General features: G+C 44.2%; 1 protein-coding gene across 1 annotated transcript; it reads left to right on the plus strand.

Moving 5' to 3' along the window:
- Positions 1-1,227: 1,227 nt before the first annotated feature.
- Positions 1,228-22,044, plus strand: CASC3 (CASC3 exon junction complex subunit). The gene is made up of 14 exons (XM_082704928.1): positions 1,228-1,589; positions 1,954-1,981; positions 2,317-2,354; positions 12,812-12,970; positions 13,061-13,212; positions 13,713-13,889; positions 14,337-15,022; positions 17,000-17,058; positions 17,711-17,825; positions 18,068-18,166; positions 18,420-18,634; positions 19,435-19,557; positions 19,690-19,753; positions 20,396-22,044. The coding sequence occupies exons 1-13, from the start codon at positions 1,359-1,361 to the stop codon at positions 19,711-19,713; spliced, it is 2,106 nt and encodes a 701-aa protein (XP_082561054.1). The 5' UTR covers positions 1,228-1,358; the 3' UTR covers positions 19,714-19,753; positions 20,396-22,044.
- The last annotated feature ends 464 nt before the right edge of the window (positions 22,045-22,508 follow it).

Here is a 22,508-nt window from a genome sequence, read left to right on the forward strand (position 1 = left end):
ACACTTGTTCCTCAAAAGCAAGGATATTGAGTTTTTCAGTTCCCTCGAAGTGAACAAGCTTGCTCATGTTCATTTAAAAATTGAACCCAGACCAAACAACTGAAAGGTAAAGCATCAGATTATCACTTTCCTTATTTAGACACTAAACTTGGTGGCTTCATTTGCATCAATTTACCTTGAAAAGATCCTCCAGATCTTTCTAACACTCCATCCTCCATTTTGAACTCAGGCAGCTGGGTTTTGGAGCTGGATTTACAAGTTGTCACATTTGGCCATTTGTTTAACCAGTTGAGATCTTTTTGGATCCTGAATCTATATGAAGGCATCCAAAATGCCTCCTAGTTTCATATTGTCTATAAATTTGGTCAACATCAAATCTTTAGCCACACAACTTGTAAAAATAGTACAGAGGGCAGAAATCGATGCTATGCGATAGTTACCTTTCACCGTTTTATATATATTATTAACGTGCACTCCTATAGGCAAACTAATAACTTATCTTATTATGCATTTTGAATGTACTTGTTATGGTCCAAAGAAAAGAGACCTTTTTTTTTTTTTTTTTTTCTTCATTGCTGACAACCTCTTGCCAAAATCAAAGCATTCCCCTCATCTACCTGTCTGGTAACCCTTAAGGAGAAAATCATGCCAGAATATTGAACCAACGCCAGTTCCTATGATCATCTCTTTTAAAATCGGTTCCAAAATCTTCGTTAAGTCTAGCATCATACCAGCCTGCACTGTGGGAGAGATGACAGCCGGGGTGGGAGGATACAAGGAAGAGGACATGAGAAAACACGGTAGCGCTGCAACACTAAGTCCTCGAGCTTCACTGCAGACAACTCGCTTTCCCTTCACTCTTCAACTTCCAATGGGCTGCTGTGGCAAATGTGATGCAGCACAACAGCTTTAGAGGTTTACCTTGGCTCGTGATTTTACCAAGCAATGGAACGCAGTAAAATGATCTGCTTCAAACGCGGGTAGAAACGAGAAACGGAAACAGAAAACTATGAAACAGTCCCAATGCCGCAGTGAAGCTGTGACAAGTGGGCTCCTTCCCCTCGGAAGTCCCAAAATGGCTGGGCGAGGAACCGGGGCCTCAGCTCTCCTCGCCCCCGGCCCACCCAAGGGAAAACAGGGGTCGCGGCACGCCCCCCGTACGTCACCGGTTACGTAATCCCGTTCGCCGGCAAACGTGCCGCAGGGCGGCCGCCCCGCCTCTAAGCCCCTCCCCCTGAAAAGCGCGGCGGCTAGTGTTGCACGTGAAGCATGCCGGGACTAGCTCCGGAGCCTCCCGGCAGTCCCTGCGACGGGCGCGGTACGTCAGGAGCTGGCCGGCGGCGGCCGTTCTTCGTAAGATGGCGGATCGGCGGCGGCAGCGGGCTTCGCAGGACACGGAGGACGAGGAGTCTGGTGCTTCGGGCTCGGACAGCGGCGGCTCCCCGGCGCGGGGCGGCGGGAGCTGCAGCGGTAGTGCTGGAGGCGGTGGCAGCGGCTCTCTGCCTTCCCAGCGCGGAGGCCGAGCGGGGGCCCTTCATCTGCGGCGGGTGGAGAGCGGGGGCGCTAAGAGCGCTGAGGAGTCGGAATGTGTGAGTACGCGCGGGTGGGGCGGGCCGGGGGGCGGGGTGTAGGTGGTGATGGGAAGCTAGGAGTTAATGGTAGATGCTGGGGCATATTAGATGTTAGGGAAGAGAGGTACCCCAGTGCGTCTGGAACCCCAAGGGAGGAGGAGCTGTTAGGGGTTTCTGGGGGAAGGGCAGAGCCGCTGCACGAGAAAAGCGGATGTTTATTCAGGAATTGGGGCTGGAAGTGAAGGGGCCGGACCTCCCTTGGTTGCTACTTGTTAAAGATGTACCTTTCCTCATCTCCCGTTTCAAACATTCCGTGTTGAGTCTTCAGCTCCCCGCCCTTTGGAAATCAGGGAACTAACCCATGTCGTCTTCTTTCGTTCAGGAGAGTGAAGATGGCATCGAGGGCGATGGTGAGTAGCATCATTACAAGTTTTTTGACCGTAAACTCAGATCACCTATTTCCACCAATTGACATCCTCTCAAACTTAAGGATTTGGAGGAAGGTGCCACAACGCGGCTCTTTGTCGCACAGTGACAAAGACCTACGTCTTAGCAGTATGATCTTGGGCAAATCACTCTTTGACGCTGTTCCCCATTTGTAAGTGGGGACTATAATTTTATCTTTCTGGTAGGTTGTTGTCAGAATTGAATGAGAGTCTTAACTTGACTTAAAAAGCAATCAGGAAATGTGTTTCGAATAATTTCTGTTTATTTTCTTTCTTTACATATTTCTGTTTTCTTTCAGCTGTGCTGTCGGATTATGAAAGTGCAGAAGACTCTGAAGTGAGTGTGATGGGTTCTTTTTTGTATGGTATACAGGTTGGAAATTTTTACATGTGTTTTAAAAACATGGACGCACCTGTGGTTCAAAAGTACCCATGACCTACTTGTTATTTCTCCTGTGCATTCTTCATTTATGCTTTTCAGAAACTGTCACAAAAGGTCTTGTTTACTTAGAGTGAGGGAAGTTTGGTGCATGCCTCTTCAGGTTTCAAATATTTTTTTAAGATTTTATTTATTTATTTGACAGAGATCACAAGTAGGCAGAGAGGCAGGCAGAGAGAGGAGGAAGCAGGCTCCCCGCGGAGCAGAGAGCCCGATGTGGGGCTTGATCCCAGGACCCTGAGATCATGACTTGATCTGAAGGCAGAGGCTTTAACCCACTGAGCCACCCAGGCACCCCCAGGTTTCATATTTTTTAACCCTGTTAGTTCACTTTTCACCCTGTCTGAAGAAAATAAGGTTCTAAATAGGATGAGAACGTTCTGAAGCCCTTCACAGAATGACAGTTCCTTTTATGCTGCTTAGGGAATGAAACCAGCTAGTTGGATATTTTTCCCAAGTATATCTGAAAACCTTAAAAGGGCAGGATTCTGAGTGGTTTGTATCAGAAACACCCCTCAGTTTATAGGGAGCTTTCTCCCTCTTAAATTCAGGAGAAATTTTCCATAAGCCAAGCTTTTGTGGTCTTATTTGTGTTGGTTGGTGCACTACTGGAGATACTATGAGAATGGCTGCTTGTTTCCTGGAGTTGTTGAATAAAAAGGCCTGAGTTCTGGAATTTGGGTCATGAGTTTATGGACAGGAGGAATTGGATTTTATATAAACTTTATAGAACTCTTGGTACATTTTAGATTTCCATTAAGTTGTAGAGATGCAACAGTGAACGCTATACTACAATTTCTGTGTCTAGGAATGACTTAGGAAGTGAGATAAACATGCAGACAGTTATATGATGTGACAACTGCTTGGGGTAGAGTTAAGTAGGGTATTAGTGGCTGAGTACTGAATCTATCTTAGGCAATCAGAATAAGTTGGAGTCAGGTCATGTTATAGGCAGAGGGAACAACAGCTGTGAAAGTCCAGACATAGGAGAGAAGACTGATTATTTGGAAACTTGAAAGTAGTTTGGTGTAGCTGGAACATTGTTGGGACAGGATGGATACCAGAAATAAAGGCAAATCAGTGAACAGGGGCCAGATCATGAAGGGGTTTACTTGTTCCTTTTCTTCATTATGTACCTGCTCTGTGCCAGGAGTTGAACTAGGCCCTGAAATAAAAGACATGGTTCTCCCCTCCTGGAATTTGCATTTTGGGGGAAGACAGACAATTAAACAAGTTATTATAGTAATGTTTGATAAGTGTCACAATATCAGAAGCATAAAGTGTTTTGGGAGCACATGGCAGGGGTAGCCAACTAACTGTTTGGAAATGCTTAGAGGATGAGATGTTAAAATAGAGACTTGAAAGGTGAGTGGGCGTGAGCAGAGGGAACACTGTCTGGGAAGAGGGTCTTGAAGGGATGGATGGCATGACAAGTTGGAGGATATGAAAAGTTTGTGACTGGTGCTAAGTGATGGGTCTGAGTCCAAATCTTAAAATACATTGTGAACCCAATTAAAATGGATTTGTGTTTCTTCTAGTTTTATTTTTTAAAAAGATTTTATTTATTTATTTGACAGAGAGAAAGATCACAAGTAGACAGAGAGGCAGGCAGAGAGAGAGAGGGGGAAACAGGCTCCCCAGTGATCAGAGAACCTGATGTGGGGCTCAATCCCTGGACCCCGAGATCATGACCAGAGCTGAAGGCAGAGGCTTAACCCATTGAGCCACCCAGGCGCCCCCCAGAGTAGCTTTTTCTAACTTCATAGAGCTCTTTCTTCTGTTGTTTTCCTGTAGTCTTTAAAAAGAAAAGAAAAGAAAACATGGCTTGCTTTCTGAGATTTCCTGCTCTTGTTCCCTTTCCCAACATGTTTTGTAGCTTCTCTTCATTCCTCTTGCCCCCTCCTCAATTTGATCCTTCTCTCAAGTTTTTCTTTGGTGTGGGACCCTATCTAGAAGAGAGCCCTGTCAGTTGCTGTCAGTTGAAGGGAGCTGTCAGTTGCAAGATTTCAGAGGGGATAGACAGCTCTAGCCCTTTCAGAGCTTCTTACTGGAGGGGTCTCACATTCAAATGCTATTGGAGATACTAAGATCCGTCCTAGTTGCAACCCTTTGTCTTAGTTTAGCTTTCTATCAAATACCTGTTGATAAGTTCAGGCTTCTCCTGTTCTCAGTTCCATTTACTACCTGTTCTCAGGTCCATTTACTACTCGTCTCTCTTGAGTACGGACACTAGTCTGATGCAGGTCTTATGGGTCTTGGTGCTTTATTCCTGTGTACTCATATTTTGGCATCTGGGGGATACTTTGTAACCTAGTTTTGGTATAAATGTTGTTTTTAAAGGGTTTAAATGGGGTCACCTAGGTGTCTCAGTGGGTTAGGGCCTCTGCCTTCGGCTCAGGTCATGGTCCCAGAGTCCTGGGATTGAGCCCCGCATCAAGCTCTCTGCTCAGCAGGGAGCCTGCTTCCCTCTCTCTCTGCTTGCCTCTCTGCCTACTTGTGGTCTCTGTCAAGTAAATAAAATCTTTAAAAATAAAGGGTTTAAATTAGGACTTTGATTTTGCTGGCTAGAAGCCCTCATTTCATGTGGAGATTTGAAGGGGTCAGAAACTATGCTGCTCACTCTGGAAAACAACATGGAGGTTCCTCAGAAAGTTGAAAATAGAGCTACCCTACGACCCAGCAATCGCACTACTGGGTATTTACCCTAAAGATACAAATGTAATGATCTGAAGGGGCACATGCACTCAAATAGTTATAGCAGCAATATCCACAATAGCAAACTATGGAAAGAACCTAGGTGTCCATCAACAGATGAATGGATAAAGAAGGTGTGGTGTGTATATATACAATGGAATACTATGCAGCCATCACAGGAAATGAAATCTTGCCATTTGCAACGATGTGGATGGAACTGAGAGGGTATTATGCTGAGCGAAGTAAGTCATTCAGAGAAAGACAATTATATGATCTCCCTGATACAAGGAATTTGAGAGGCAGGGTAGGAGCTTGGCGGGTAGGGAAGGAAAAAAATGAAACAAGATGGGATCAGGAGGGAGACAAACCATAAGAGACTCTTAATCTCACAAAACAAACTGAGGGTTGGTGGAGGGAGGTGGGTATGGAGAGGGTGGTTGGATTATGGACATTGGGCAGGGTATGTGCTATGGTGAGTGTTGTGAAATGTGTCAGCCTGACGATTCACGACCCATACCCCCGGTCTGTGTTTTTGTGTAATGTGTATTTCCTGGGGGAAATAATACATTATATGTTAATAAAAATAATTAATTAAAAAAAAATCTATGCTGCTGCCATTTTCCCAGAATCTTCCAAGAGGATTTTTTTAAAGAGACTTGACTGTGAAAAGGAGGCTAGAGAGATGGTGGCTGGAAAAAAGACTGAGGTCAAGAGAGATTTTGGTGGTTATTTTTTTCACATTGGAGAATCAGGTATGGTTAAAAATTGAAGGAAGGGAGTGGAAAGGGAAAGAAAAGAGAGGCAGTAGATAATAAGTTTACTGGTGTCCTTGATTGGCTTTGTGAAAGGAAATAGGAAACAGCCAAAGGAAACATTTTCTTTGGTAATTATAGAGAGGTGGGAAGGAAAGGAATGGAGGAAGGAAACTGCTATTCTCTTCATTTTGTTTTCCTTATGAAATAGAAGGAAAGACATCAAGTAGGGAGGTTAGTGGAGGGAGGATCAGGGGAGGAATTTTCAGACTAAAGGAGGTTTAAGTAGTTGAGGTTGGAGGTGGCACTGATGTGTAAGCTTATATGACTTTTTTTTTTTTTTAAAGATTTTATTTATTTATTTGACACAGAGAAATCACAAATAGGCGGAGAAGCAGGCAAAGAGAGAGGAAGGGAAGCAGGCTCCCTGCTGAGCAGAGAGCCTGATGGATGCTGGGCTTGATTCCTAGACCCTGAGATCATGACCCGAGCCGAAGGCAGAGGCTTTAACCCGCTGAGCCACCCAGGTGCCCCTATATGACCTTTTTTAAAAATCCCTTCTTTGATGATTATTAGTCTGGTTGTAGACAAAAAAGGCAGACATTTTAAGTTGATCCGGTCCTTGGCACAGGGGAGTGGCAAGGTACTTGGTGATTGGAACTTATTAGTGATTGAAGTGAATAGGCCATGGAGACTGAAGAGAGAGGAAAGTTTTAAAAAAAAGAGAGGAAGGTGTGGAATAAGACTGGTAGGGAGAAGGTGGAAGGATCAAAGGAATGGATATCTTAAGTTGGAGATGAGAGGATAAGCGAATAAGAATAGGAGTAAAAGACTGGGGTTTTTTGGTGTGTTTTTCTTGTTTTTTTTTTTGTTGTTGTTGTTCGTTTTAACGTAAACTCTAGGGGCTTTTGGGTCGCTCAGTTAAGCATCTGCCTTCAGCTCAGGTCATGATCTCTAGGGTCCTGGGATCAAGCTGAAAGTCTGGCTCCCTGCTCAGCGGGGAGCCAATTTCTCCCTCTCCCTCTGCTGCTTCCCTTGCTCGTGCTCTCTCACTCTCTGTATATCAAATAAGTAAATAAAATATTTTAAAAATAAGATAAAAAAATGAATAAACTCTACTCTCCCAACACGGGCTTCCAACTCATGACCCTGACATTCATTGTGCTTGCTCTACAGGCTGAGGCAGCCAGGGGCCCCTAGGCAGGTTTTTTTTTTTTTTAAGCAGCTTTATTGAGATATAATTCGCATACCATACAATTTATTTAAAATGTACAGTTCTGTGGGGTTTTTTGTATATACATAGATATATGCAGTTATTACCACGATTAGTTGCAGGACATTTTCATCACATTGAAAAAAAACCTTGTATCCTTTAGCTGTTATTCCCCCTGCCCCTTAGTTCCTCCATCTTCATCCCCTGGTCCCTAAGCAATTACACATCTACTTTTTGTGTCTAGGAGTTTTCCTATCTTGGCCTTCCATATGAATGGAATCATAATATATGAATTTTTGTGACTGGCTTCTTTCACTTAACATTATGTTTTCACAATTTTCATCCATGTTGTACCATGTATCAGTACTTAATTCCTTTTTATGGCTGAGTAACATTACATTGTATGGGTTTACCACATTTTCTTTATCAGTTCATTCATTGATGGACATTGGGTTTCTATTTTTTTATGTATTATGAATAATGTTACTATAAATATTAGTGTACAAGTTTTTGTGTGGATGTGTGTTTTCATTTCTTGGCTATATATCTAGGAATGGAGTTGCTGAGTCATGGTAATTTTTTTTCTTTTTTTAAATGTTTTTTTTCCCTCAAAGATTACTTTTTTTTTTTTTTTTTTAAGATTTTATTTATTTGACAAAGAGAGACACAGCGAGAGCAGGAACATAAGCTGGGGGAAGGGGAGAGGGAAAGCAGGCTTCCTGTCGAGCAGGGAGCCTGATGTGCAGCTTGATTCCAGGACCCTGGGATCATGAACTGAGCTAAAGGCAGTCACTTAACAACTGAGCCACCCAGGTGCCCCAAAGATTACTTTTCATTTATTTATTTGAGAGAGAGAGACAGCAAGCATGAGAAGGGGGAGGGGCAGAGGGAGAGGGAAAGCAGATTTCCCACCAAGTGAGAAGCCTAAAGCAGGACCTGATCCCAGGATCATTGCCTGAGCCAAAGTCAGATGCCTCATCCACTAAGCTACCCAGGTGCCCCATGGTAACTATGTTTAATTTTCTAAGGAACTGTCCAACTGTTTGCAAAGCAGCTGCACCATTTTACATTCCCAACAGCAATATATGGAAATTCCAATTTCTTCATGTACTCACCAGCATGTAATTTTCTTGCCTTGACTTTTTGATTCTAGCCATCCTAGTAAGTATGAAATGGTGCCTCATTTTGATTAGCACTTCCCTAATGACTAATGATGTTGAGCAGTTTTCCTTATATATTTTCCATTTGTGTATCTTCCTTTGAAAACATGCCTAATTGGACTCTTTGTCCATTTTTTGTTTTTTTTAGATTTTTATTTATTTGACAGACAGATCACAAGTAGGCAGAGAGGCAGGCAGAGAGAGAGAGAGAGGAGGAGGCAGGCTCCCTGCCGAGCAGAGAGCCCAATGTGAGGCTCGATCCCAAGACCCTGGGATTATGACCTGAGCCAAAGGCAGAGGCTTTAACCACTGAGCCACCCAGGCACCCCTCTTTGTCCATTTTTTAATTGGGCTGTCTTTTAATTGAGTTGTAAGAAATTTTTTTAAGGTTTTTATTTATTTGAGAGAGAAAGAGAGAGAGAGCATGAGAAAGGGGAGGGTTAGAGGGAGAAGCAGACTCCTCCCCAAACAGGGAACCCAATGCCGAACTTGATCCCTGGACTCCAGGATCATGACCTGAGCTGAAGGCAGTTGCTTAACCAACTGAGCCACCCAGGTTCCCTTGAGTTGTACGAATTCTTTATAAAATATTCTAGATTAAAGTTCCTTATCACGGGGCACCTGGGTGGCTCAGTGGGTTAAAGCCACTGCCTACGGCTCAAGTCATGATCCCAGAATCCTGGAATAGAGCCCTGTATCTGGCTCTCTGCTCAGCGGGGAGCCTGCCTCCTCCTCTTTCTCTGCCTGCCTCTCTGCCTACTTCTGATCTCTCTCTGTCAAATAAATAAATAAAATCTTAAAAAAAAAAAAAGTTCCTTATCAGATACATGATTTGCACATCTTTTTTTCCCCTATTCTTTGGGTTTTCTTTTTACTTTCTTGATGGTGTCAGGTTTCAATTTTTATAAAGTCCAGTGTATCTTTTTTTCTTTTTGTTCTTGCTTTTGATGCCCTCAGAAGGCTTTTCTGAATCCTTGCCAAAACCAGAGTCGTGAAGATTAACTCCTATGTTTTCTTGTAAGAGTTCTATAGTTTTAGCTCTTATATTTAGGTTTTTGATCCATTTTGAGTTAAAAAAAAATTTTTTTTGAGAAAGAGAGCACAAATAGGAGGAGAGGAAGAGAGAGAAGTTGACTCTCCACTGAGTGGGGATCCTGACGGGCTCGATCCCAGGACCCTGGTATCATGACCTGAGCTGAAAGCAAACACCTAGCCTACTGAGCCACCCAGGTGCCCCAATTTTTATTAAGATATATTTATTTGAGAGAGAGAAACAGCATGGGTGCACGCAGTAGGGAGTGACAGTGGGAGAGAGAGTTTTTTTTTTTTTCAGATTTTATATATTTCTTTGACAGAGCACAAGCAGGGGGAGGGGGGAAGCAGCAGGCAGAGGGAGAGGGAGAAGCAAGCTTTCCACTGAGCAGGGAGCCTGATAAACTGGGCTTGATCCCAGGACCCTAGGATCATGACCCAAGCCAAAAGCAGATGCTTAACTGAGCACCACCAGGGAGAGAGAGGCTTAAGCAGACTCCTCACAGAACATGGATTCTGAAGGAGGGGTCAGTCTCACAACCCTGAGATTACCACCTGAGCCAAAACCAAAAGCTGGATGCTTAACTGACTGTGCCACCATTTTTTGAGTTAATTTTTGTATATGGGGTGAGGTAAGAGTCTAAGGTCAGTTTTTTGCACGTGGCAGTTTTGATCAAAGGAGTATGTAAGAGTTTTTAAAGAGAAGCAGGTCTACTTTTTAAAAAATGTACAGCATAAAAATGAAATGTATAGGGGTGCCTGGGTGGCACAGTTAAATGTCCTGACACTTGGTTTCAGCTTGGGTAGTAATCTCAGGGTTGTGAGATGGAGCCCCACATTGGGCTCCATGCTCAGCATGGAATCTGATGGAAATTCTCTCTCTCTCCCCCTGCCCCTCCTGCTTGTGCTTTCCCTCTCTCTCAATAAATAAATCTTTATAAATAAATAAAGTAAGTTAAGTAAAATGTACAGGATGGTTCTCCTGGTTGACTCAGTGAGCAGAGCATGCCACTCTTGATCTCAGGGTCATGAGTTCAAGCCACATGTTGGGTATGGGGCGTACTTTAAAAAAAAATGTAGGGGCGCCTGGGTGGCTCAGCCTCTGCTTTCGGCTCGGGTCATGATCCCAGGATTCTGGGATCAAGCCCCGCATCGGGCTTTCTGCTCGGCAGGGAGCCTGCTTCCTCCTCTCTCTCTCTCTCTCTCTGCCTGCTTTTCTGCCTACTTGTGATCTCTGTATGTCAAATAAATAAATAAAATCTTTTTTTTTTTTTTAATGTATAGCAGTTCCAGATTTGACTTGTCTGGAGTGTGGCTATGGAAGCAGATGCCTGTAGCAGAGGTGAAGACTGAGCACCTTGCCAGTCTTCTGGGTCAGTGGCAGGGTGGGCTGATGCAAGGCATAGAGGTGTGGCTAGGTGACAGGAGCTTCACGGGATTAGGAGTTTAAAGTGAGGCTGGAGAACTTAGATCTAGAAGAGATACTGTGAATGAGGAAGATAAGAACTCTACCTCATACCTCATACTCTTGAGATATGTAGGGAATGAAAGAATGGGCTAAAACTTCTGTGTGAGAATGCTACCAGGGAAGCAGTTGCTTTAGGGGAGAGCATTCATTGAAGGTAAAATCAGCAGTAGAGGAATTTGTCTCTGGAAAGGATTTTGGTGTCAGCTCTTGGCCAAAGCAGTGTGATCTTGGGGTAGCACCTTTTGGCTTCAGTAGGTGCCAGATTTTAACTCTAATTTGTAGTCTCCTCAGCATTACCCTGTTTGTATCTTTCTGTCCTTCCCTGGAAATAAAATTAGTTTCTCATTTGGAATAAAAGAGTTGCCTCATTTGACATTCCACCATGGACTGGACGGGGTAGAGCATAAAACAAAGTTCTTTCATTAATCATGCTAATACTATTTTAAGATGTTTGAATTCAGTCTGTGTGTGTGTGTGTTTGGTGGGGACTAATGAATTAAGGTCACATATGCATATCGAACAGGACTTGCAGTCTCGTCTTCAGAACATGCTGGGAACATAGAATCAGGGAAAGAACTAAAGGATTACTACCCATCTATCGCCATGTCCAGGAGAAGGATAACTCTTGACTGAGGGGACATGGGAAGAATCAAGGGTGCTTGGTTATTAAAAAGCTATGGGTAACGCACCTGGTGGCTCATTTGGTTAAGCAACTGCCTTCATCTCAGGTCATGATCCTGGAGTCCCAGGATCGAGTCCAGCATTGGGCTCCATGCTTGACAGGGAGTCTGCTTCTCCCTCTGACCCTCCCCCTTCTCATGCTCTCTCTCTTTCTCTAATTCTCTCTCACTCTCAAATAAATAAATAAGGTCTTTAAAAAAAAATCTAAAAAAAAAAAAAAAAACGGTGTGGGTAGGGCTTGCCTGGGTGGCTCAGTCGGTTCAGCATCTGCCTTTGGCTCAGGTGGTGATCTCAGGGTCTGGGGATCAAGCCCCACATTAGGCTCCCTGCCCAGTGGGGAATTCACTTGTCCCTCTCCCTCTGCCCCTCATCCCTGCTCGTATTCTCTCTCTTGCTTGCTCTGCTCTCATTCAGATAAAATCATACAGGGGCGCGTGGGTGGCTCAGTGGGTTAAGCCTCTGTCTTCGGCTCAGGTCATGATCTCAGGATCCTGGGATCGAACCCCGCATTGGGCTTTCTGCTCAGCAGGCAGCCTGCTTCCCCTGCCACTTCTGCCTGCCTCTCCTCCTACTTATGATCTGTTTCTCTCTGTCAAATAAATAAATAAAATCTTAAAAAAAAAAAATGTAATCCACTCTTTCCTTATTTGAGAGTAAATAGTGCCTTGAGAAATCATAGTGTTATTACAAAGAGTTTGCAAGTTCAGTAGTTGAGCTTATTATTTATAGACTAAGTCTATATTTCCCACCTTTATGTAGTACTGTTTTTGAATATATAAATTAATGCAATGTAAATTTATTTTGATGTATTGAATGTATAGTAGTTGTTTGTCATACGTTTTTTCAGTCAGTGGATATTACACCAAGTTACTGTCTAATGGAAATCCATGAAAATTAGAGAGCCTAAAAAGAAGGTCCACATAATCTAAAAGGTTGAGAATCTGCCTAAACCATTTTGAGATGGGAGAATTCACAACTTGAGTTGAAGTGTAATTTTTAGGCCCTGCATGTTTAAGAAACAATCCATGAAGATGGAGAGAAATTATTAACATCTCCTTCTGTATTCTAGGCAGTTTAAAGCCTCCCTTTCATATTTCCTGGGCTCCTTCCCCAGAGGCTACCAATGTTAACATTTCCTTCCATATCCTGGAAAACTTACATGTATCTGTATAAATGTATGTGCATTTATTTTTTCTATTGTGCTTTTTTTAAGTGCCCCATCCTTCAGAAATTTTAGTAAGGATATTGATATGTTTGTTTTTAATCCTTACATTATATTAAAATTTCATTAGAAAATGTTCACTTAAAGAATGGGGAAAAGCACCGTTTTGAACTGACAGGGTAACTTTTTTCAGGGTGAAGAAGGGGAATACAGTGAAGAGGAAAACTCCAAAGTGGAGCTGAAATCAGAAGCCAATGATGCTGCTAATTCTTCAGCAAAAGAAGAGAAAGGAGAGGAAAAGCCTGACACCAAAGGCACTGTGACTGGAGAGAGGCAGAGTGGGGATGGACAGGTCAGTGTTCACCAAAGGCCTCCACTTTGGGGGTCAGAATAAGGGCTCTTAACCTTGGAGAGAATAAGGAGCCCTTTATCTGTCTTCTAGGAGAGCACAGAACCTGTGGAGAACAAAGTGGGTAAAAAGGGCCCTAAGCATTTGGATGATGATGAAGACCGGAAGAACCCAGCATACATACCCCGGAAAGGGCTTTTCTTTGAGCATGATCTTCGAGGACAAACGCAGGAGGAGGAAGTCAGGTAACAGCCTCTTGGTGCTACTGTGTAGTACATATTTAGTGCTTACTATAGGGCAGGCACTTTGCTAATTTACTGCTCACAATACTTTAAGGTTATTATGATTATCATTTTTGTACAAATGAGGAAAGTGAGGCTTAGGGTCTTTGGTAACTATTGGTGGAGGAGCTGGGATCTGAATACATACTTCACTGTCTTCTTTAGTCTGAGGCTCAAGCCTCTGGGACATGAAGTACTTGTGTAAGTTGCTTTACAAGCAAGAGATGTTTTCAGGGTGCCGAGTAGTTTGAGGTAGTCTCCCCGTATTTCTGTGTGTGTTCTGTTTGAGCCCAGCAGGCCCTGCAGTGCTGTGATTCACTCTTGGTTTTGTGCGCTCCATCTGGGAAGATGGGGAGACCAGTGAAGTTCTTCCTGTTTCTCTGCCCAGCCTTCTTTTTTGTGTGTGTGTGTCTTTACTTGGCAGAGTCTGCCTACCTAAGATACTTCTCCCTGGTTTTATCCAGACCCAAGGGGCGTCAGCGAAAGCTCTGGAAGGATGAGGGTCGTTGGGAACATGACAAATTCCGGGAAGATGAACAAGCTCCAAAGTCCCGACAGGAGCTCATTGCCCTTTATGGCTATGATATCCGCTCAGCTCACGATCCCGATGACATCAAACCCCGAAGAATCCGGAAGCCTAGGTGAGAAAGTTTTGGTTTACACTGTTTATATTTGTAGAAAGAACTCTGCTATTTATTTATTCATTCATTCATTCATTCATTCATCCGTTTGTTTGTTTATTTATTTATTTACTTTCAAGATTTTATTTATTTATTTGACAGAGAGAGATCACAAGTAGGCAGAGAGGCAGTCAGGAAGAGAGATGGGGAAGCAGACTCCTGGCTAAGCAGAGAGCCCAATGCGGAGCTCGATTCCAGGACCCTAAGACCATGACCTGAGCTGAAGGCAGAGGCTTAACCTGTTGAACCACCCATGCGCCCCAGAACTCTGCTTTTTAAAATGCCATTCCAGCCTGTAATTCAGTGGATGAGGAATATGGGAAGTCTCCCTGACCCTCAGTTTAGATCTTTAGTGGTCTCTCTTATTATTATTTCTTTTCTTAAGACTTTGTCGTTCCATTTATTTAGGTTTGGGAGTCCTCCGCAAAGAGATCCAAACTGGATTGTTGAGCGACCAAACAAGTCCCATCGCCACCAGGGTCCTGGGGGCACCCTACCACCAAGGACATTTATCAATAGGAATGCTGCAGGGACTGGCCGAATGTCTACTCCCAGGAATTACTCTCGATCTGGGGGCTTCAAGGAAGGCCGTGCTGGTTTTAGGCCTATGGAGGCTGGTGGGCAGCATGGTGGTCGGTCTGGTGAGACTGTTAAACATGAAAGCAGTTACCGATCACGGCGCCTAGAGCAGACTCCTGCACGGGACCCATCTCCAGAAGCTGATGCTCAAGTGCTTGGCAGTCCGGAGAAGGAAGAGGCGACCTCAGAGATACCAGCTGCTGCTCCCGACACTGTACCACCAGCCCCTGACAGGCCTGTTGAGAAGAAATCCTACTCCCGGGCAAGAAGAACCAGAATCAAAGCTGGAGATGCAGTCAAGATTGCAGAAGAGGTGCCCCCTCCACCTGAAGGGCTAAACCCAGCACCTCAAGTCCCAGAAACGACCCCTCCTCCACCTGCTAAGACTGGAAACTGGGAGGCTCCGGTGGATTCTACAACAAGTGGACTTGAGCAAGATGTGGCACAACTAAATATAACAGAACAGAATTGGAGTCCCGGGCAGCCTTCATTCCTGCAACCACGTGAGCTTCGTGGTAGGTACTTTAGGGTTAGTGACTAGCTTTTTACCTTGTTCATCATTGGGTTTGTGGGTATGGGATTTAGGTCTCAGGGATATGGGGTCTGACAAATATCTTTGTTCTCATTGAAAGAAACAGAGGGATTCGTGGGTATATTCATCCAAAGACCTCAGAGAAGTTTTATCTGTTACCCAAGGCTACCCCTACTACTTGGCCTACTATTACCTGACTAGTCATTGATACGGAGCTCCTGCATACAGAATCTTTTACCCATTCTCTGTAGGAAAAGTTGGAAGATGGTGGCAGTAGTCTTATTATATGAGCTAATGGTTGAATGTTTGAAGGCAGAGACAGACTTACTTGAATTTGGATGAGAATTGTCTAGTCTCTTTGAAAGGAAAGCCTAAAGAAATTTCTTAATGGAGAACTAGGCTGCCCTATAGAACTTTCATAGTGTCAGAAGTTTTTGAATATTTGTATTGTGGCCAGAGTGACTGAGGAACTGAACTTTTAATTAATTGAGATTTAAATAATAATATGTGGCTACTGGATATCACAGTAGACAGCATAGTTCTAGAAGCTGGGACCTATTTACCATCGTTCTTGCCCATCTGTCTATGTCTCCCTCCAGTCAGGTAGATAAAAGGATTCTTTCCTTAATTTCTGAAATCTGATTTGAATTTAAAAATTGATAATCCTCATTTGGACTGGGAATTTCTTTCTTTCTCTCTCTCTCTTTTTTTTTTAAAGATTTTATTTATTTATTTGACAGAGAGATCACAAGTAGGCAGAGAGGCAGGCAGAGAGGTGAAGGGGGAAGCAGGCGCCCCACTGAGCAGTGAGCCCGATGTGGGGCTTGATCCCAGGACTCTGGGATCATGACCTGAGCCAAAGGCAGAGGCTTAACCTACTGAGCCACCTAGGTGCCCCTGGGACTGGGAATTTCAGCATCCTTTTCTGGTGTGCATGATTTTTGAATACCAAAAACCCGTGTAGCCTAAACTGGACCTGGAGTTAATCATAGGATGAGGACTATACCCTTCTACAGATACCTTATTGCCATTGGAAGACAATCTCTAAAATACCCTTTTTTTGTCGTGAGTCATTTTCAGCCAGAGAGGAGTGTCTTCCCAGACTTCCAGCCTAGAACTCTGTGGCCAAGAACAATTGGGCACATTCACAGAATGTCCAGTTGTTTCTCAAACTAGGGCTGAAATTTTTTCGATATGTTTGATAATGGACTGTGCTGATTATAACCTCCCAGAGTCTGTACTGGGAAATATTTAGTGGGAAAATTGCATTTTCTCATTGAAGTCCTTTTTTCCCCACATTTAAAGGCTTTTTATTGTTGTACTCAGCTTGCATACAAGTAGGGGCAAATTTCCAAATGCTATTGACAGGAAGCAGAGATACTTTATTATTATTTTTGTTTCTTTTTTTTTTTTTTTTTTAAAGATTTTATTTATTTATCAGAGAGAGAGGGGGGGAGAGAGCGGGCACAGGCAGAGAGAATGGCAGGCAGAGGCAGAGGGAGAAGCAGGCTCCCTGCTGAGCAAGGAGCCCGATGTGGGACTCGATCCCAGGACACTGGGATCATGACCTGAGCCGAAGGCAGCTGCTCAACCAACTGAGCCACCCAGGCGTCCCTCATTTTGTTTTTTAAAAATTTTTTTTATTTATTTGACATCATAAGTAGGCAGAGAGTTAGTGCAGGGAGAGAGGGGGAAGCAGGTTCCCCACTGAGCAGAGAGCCCAATGTGGGGCTTGATCCCAGGACCTTGAGACCATGACCTGAGCTGAAGGCAGAGGCTTAACCCACTGAGCCACCCAGGCAACCCACAGAGATACTTTAAAAGGAATTTTGTCAGTTTAAAAGAAGAAAGTAGTTCCCCATGTTGTATTCTTTAACTTGTCAGTTTTCTTGATGTTCTCTTTAGTCCCACGCATACCTATCTGCTCTTAAGCCGTGAATTTTGTTTTGCTGTGTCACAGGTATGCCCAACCACATACATATGGGAGCAGGACCTCAGTTTAACCGGATGGAAGAAATGGTACAGAAAGGGAGAGGGAGTAGTTGGGGGAGGGGGCTGCATGGTTTAAACTAAGCTAACATTTTGGGAGTCAGTGTTTCATTGATTTACCCATATTTTTTTTAATTTGGCTCTCCAGAAAGGGTAGCAGGGCCCAGGTTTAGATCTTGATGTTTCTCGTTGGTTTTTCAATTCATTTTGCAAATCCTCTTTTCTTTCCTCTATTTTTTTTAGAGAGAAAGAGTGCTCAGCAGAGGGTGGGGGAGCAGTGCAGAGAGAGACAGAGAAGGAGAACCTAAGCAGTTCCCCATGCTCAGCTCAGCACAGAGCCCAGTGTGGGTCTTGATCTTGTGACCTTGAGATCATTACGTGAACGAAAATCAGAAGTTGGACGCTTAGCCTACTGAGCCCAGGCGCTTCTACTCTTTCTTTCTTTCTTTTTTTTTTTTTTTTTCCTTTATTTAAGTAATCTCTATACCCGTATGGGGCTCAATCTCACAACCCCAAGATGAAGAGTTGCATGCTCTTCTGACTGGGCCAGTCAGGTGCCCCTCATTTTGCAAATACATATGCCATGTACCAGGTGTGTGTTTTGTAGCATCTGAAGGAAGGTGGAACTTGATATGAGAGTCAGCTCTCTTGGAGTCTTTTTGCTCAGACCTCTTTATTTCAGGGTGTCCAGGGTGGGCGAGCCAAACGCTATTCATCTCAGCGGCAAAGACCTGTGCCAGAGCCCCCTGCTCCTCCTGTGCACATCAGTATCATGGAGGGACATTACTATGATCCACGTGAGTTTTTTCTTATTATTGGCACACCTTTCTTGGCAGCCCAGAGTGAACTAAGAGACCAGCCTCTTGCCTTCTGAGTTTGCCTTCTGACTTCTCACAGTGGTTATCAGACATTGTCTGGCTGCTGCTTTCTTCACTTGGAAAATTGAGAACATCTTTTAAAGGGTTTGGGGGACAAGGAGATTTGTCCATGTGATATGAAGAGTGAGGGTTTATGAGAGTCCCAATGTGATATCTTACAGTGCAGTTCCAGGGACCAATCTATACCCATGGTGACAGCCCTGCCCCACTGCCTCCCCAGGGCATGATTGTGCAGCCAGAAATGCACCTTCCCCACCCAGGTAAGCTTTGCCCCTCTGCTTGTATTTTTCCAGTACATGAGGATATGTGTTGGGGGCTTCACAGACTCCATCGTTCTGAGCTCTATGCTGCTTGCTCACAAGGCTAGCCACTCTGGCTGCTTGGGCAACAAACTCGTCTTGAGTCCATCCTGAGGACTTCCATCCTGAGTCTGTGCTGAGCAGGGCAGCCAAGCCATCCCATGGAAATGATGCTGTTCTCTGTTTCAGTTTTTGTTTTCCTCTTCCTGTGCAGGTTTACATCCCCACCAGACTGCGGCACCTCTGCCTAATCCAGGCCTCTATCCCCCACCAGTGTCCATGTCTCCAGGGCAGCCACCACCTCAGCAGTTGCTTGCTCCTACTTACTTTTCTGCTCCAGGCGTCATGAACTTTGGTAATCCCAGTTACCCTTATGCTCCAGGGGCACTGCCTCCCCCACCACCACCTCATCTGTATCCTAATACGCAGGTGAGATGGCTAATGAGCCGATTTTTCTAGGTACACATCCTTTAAATCAGATAAGCATGTGGTATGGGGAGAATGCTCAATTTGAAAGAACATTTCATTGCCACTGATTTTGTGTGTGGCGCCAGGATGCCTCTTGGTGGTCAGGAGCTGGAAATGCAGCTTATGTAATGCCCATCATCTGTTTATTCTCTTTTGTTTGTTTGTTTCTTTCTTTCTTTTTAAAGATTTTATTTATTTGCGAGAGGAGAGAGAGTGTGTGCAAATGTGAGCAGGGGGAAGGGGAAGAGGGAGAAGTAGACTCATGGGACTCGATCCCAGGCCCCTGGGATCATGACCTGAGACAAGGCAGTTGCTTAACAGACTGAGCTACTTAGGCGCCCTCTTCGGTTTCTTTAATGGTGTTTCATTCAAGTGCTTCGGTATGTCTTAGGTGTCCATGTCTGCTCTTTATTCAGTTGAATGGAGAAGCTGTATTATCCTTACACTCCCTGTACTGCTTAACTCCCAACAGGTTGACACCATCCGGTGTGTGAAGTGTCACCATTGAGCTCAGCCTCTTCCATTTTTCAGTTGATGGTAGGAGTCAGAGAAAGCTAAGTAGTACTTTGAAAAAGTACAAACCAGAACATAATTAGGATATAGTAAGGCAGAAATGAATAATCACTTATTTTAAAGGGGAACAGCTTAGAGATTTATAAAATTCCTGAGTTCATTTTTTTACCTGAATAATGTTTCCTGTTCATCCTAGTTTAGGTGAATTTATCCCTAACTTTTTTCCTTCTACCTTATTGGGGTCACAGGCCCCATCACAGGTATATGGAGGAGTGACATACTATAACCCCGCCCAGCAGCAGGTGCAGCCAAAGCCCTCCCCACCCCGGAGGACTCCTCAGCCAGTCACCATTAAGCCCCCACCACCTGAGGTATGAAAGCTGCTTCCAACATCAGTGTGCTTTCTTTTCTCCTAGTTTTCTCTCCTTTTCTGGGTGTGTCTCCATGGTTGGTTGGTTGGTTTTTTTAATGACTGGTAACAAATTCGAAATTTCTTATTTCAGGTTGTAAGCAGGGGTTCCAGTTAATAGGAGTTTCCAAGTATTTTAAATCAAACATCATACAAAAGTAAGTATATGGGTATTACGATCTCATAATTTCTTTTTAGAGATTTTATTTATTTATTTGAGAGAGAGAGAGGGCAAGCATGAGTGGGGGGAGGGTCAAAGGGAGAAGGATAGTCCCTGCTGAGCAGGGAGCCCCATGTGGGACTCGGTCCTGGCACTCCAGGATCATGACCTGAGCTGAAGGCAGTCGCTTAACCAACTGAACCACCCAGGTGCCCTGCTTCTTATAAATTCTTAAAACTAATGCTCGTGGTTACTTGCTTAACAATCCCCTAATTAATGCTTCAAGTTGTAATCATGAGATATCTTATGGGGAAGCTTACAGGAGTCTCAAAATTGGCCAGCTGCTTTGTTTTGCAAATGCACTGAGCAGGGTTGAAGCAGAAATCATTGTTAACTTGGCGGAATTTCATTTGGGAAGCTGCAAGGAAAAAATGCAGGAGGATATTCTTTTTTAAGGAAAGGGGAAATACAAATTTGAGATGTTCGTAGCAGAGCTAATTTTAAAGGTCATAAAGAAAGACCATGGGGGTTTTCTGTTGATTTGTTAGGGACTTTATTTTAAAACACATTATTTAGAAAGGTGGCTTTTTGAAAATAGCTAATGCTTTGATGATTCTTCCCTTTTCCCCACCGCTGTTAGAGAACCCAGGAAAGAAGAGAAATACAGCTGGCTGTGTACTCCCAGGAGGGCTTCAAAGATATAGGGTGGCTCCTACCAGCAAGCAGCTGAATGAGAAGGAACCCTGACCTCCTCTGAGGACAGGCTCTGTTGGAGAAAGGGACAAACAAGTGGACTTCCTCCCCTCTCTACTCTTTACTGGAGTTGGCTGTGCTCAGAGGAGCAGAGACCCAGCCAGCTTCTGGGTCTACATCTAGAAGTCCATGTCTTTTACTCTTCATTTTTTCCTGGGAAATTGAAGTGTCTTCTCCCAGGGAAGCTCATTCCTGTTTGTTTTGTTTCTTAAGATGTTCGTTTTTAAAACCTGGCTTGCTATTTATTCATTTAGTTTCTTTATCTCTCTGCCTTTAAATGAGACAGGTTAATTCTTCTTATTTTCTAGCTCCTCTGCTTTCACTTTTGGATTTTCCCTGCATCCCAGATAATTGAAATTTTACCAGCCAGTTTTCCTCTACCAAGCCTGCAAAGAGGTGGCCTTTCATTTTTGGCCGTCCTTTGTTGTTGTATACTTGGATTCTCTTAATTCCTCTAACCCTGTGGAAGCAGAGCCGTCCACAGAGTGTTGTGGAGAAAAGCTCAGAGTGTGTGGTAGGAGCCCAACTTGACTTCTGTTTTCAGGAATCTGAGCCTCCATCAGTCCCTGTACTGTGGTAGGCATCAGTCCTCTACTTGAGGGCAAAGTCTCTACAGTGGAGAGAGATGGCAAACCAGATGCTTTTGTGAGAAAGGGAGAGTGGAGTAAGCCTTTGCCTTTTAGGGGACTATATTCATATAGTCCTCAGGGCTCAGTCTTTGAGGTAAGTGGAATTAGAGGGCCCTGCTTCTCTTCTTTCCATCCCTCCTATGACACCCCCTTTCCAGTTGCTATGGACCAATGCATCTCTCTAGAGGCAGATACTGTCCAGCAAGCTACCTTGTACTTTACGGTTGCTCTTCTTGTCTTTCCTGCTACAAGTGTTTTAGATGTTACTACCTGGTTTTCCCCAAGTTCTGCTCCTATCCTTGCAAAACATCTGGGCTTCAGGCCTAAGGAAACCAGTCACTTTCGGGGCAAGGGTTCCTCCCTCTTCCTCCCTATCCACGGCGCTGAACCACTCCCCTGCTGCCTCTGCAGGAGAAATTCCTGTTGCTGCAGCACTTGCGTCTGCTGGGAGTAACTTGGCCACTGTCCCAGTCCTACAGAACGTGAGGGAGATGGTGGTGGCTATGTCTCCCCAGGTAATGTCACTGTTTCTATTCCTTCTCTCCAGCAGCTAATCTAACCACTCTTTGAGTCACAGGTGTGGGGTGGGGAGTGGGGAGAGGCACTCAAGCTGTAGACTCCAAGGAGGAAATAACTAAGAGATTCTTCCAGGGGTGGCTGATGGTTGTGCCTTTTGTAGGCTGTCCCCTTTGCCTTAAACCTGAAGATGTCTCCACAAGCCTGTGGGCAGCATGCCCAGATTCCCAGACCTTAAGACACTGTGACAGTTGTCTCTGTTGGTCCACTGTGTTTCGTTGCAAGAATTTCTCCATGTGTGTTGTTGTTGTTGTTTGTTACCGTTTTAAAGGGTGCACATTTGTGATCAGCATTGTGACTTGGAGATAATAAAATTTAGACTGTAAACTTGGCTCCTTTGCCAGTGTTTTGCATGAGTCTTGATTTGGGAGGGATAGGAGAGGTCTTGCTGGTTCCCCAGAGCCACAGTCACAACTCCTGCCAACTCGGGATTTGTGAAATGGAAGCCCCGAGAGGTGAGGAGCCCACAGGTGTGTCTGTACTCCCCACTGGTTATCTTCTAACTCCATCGCCTCATAGACCCAGGATACCATGCAGTCCCTTAGATTGGAGGTGTCAAGGACAGAAAAACGAATGAAATGTAGTTATCCTTTTCACCTTTGTTAGTGTTTGGCCAGTGAGTAAATGTGCAACTGTACCAGGTCCTAAATGAGGGAGGCACAGGTGGTTAGCTTTCTTCTTGAAAAGTAAAGACACATTGGCACTAACGTACCAAGAACCATAGCCTAAGAGTGAGGCTTCGCTCAATCTTCGTCGAGGTAAAGAAAAGCAATTGAGACCATCAGCTGTCGCTTA

This window comes from Mustela nivalis, assembly GCF_964662115.1.
Source record: "Mustela nivalis genome assembly, chromosome: 17".
Classification (NCBI taxonomy): Eukaryota; Metazoa; Chordata; class Mammalia; order Carnivora; family Mustelidae; genus Mustela; species Mustela nivalis.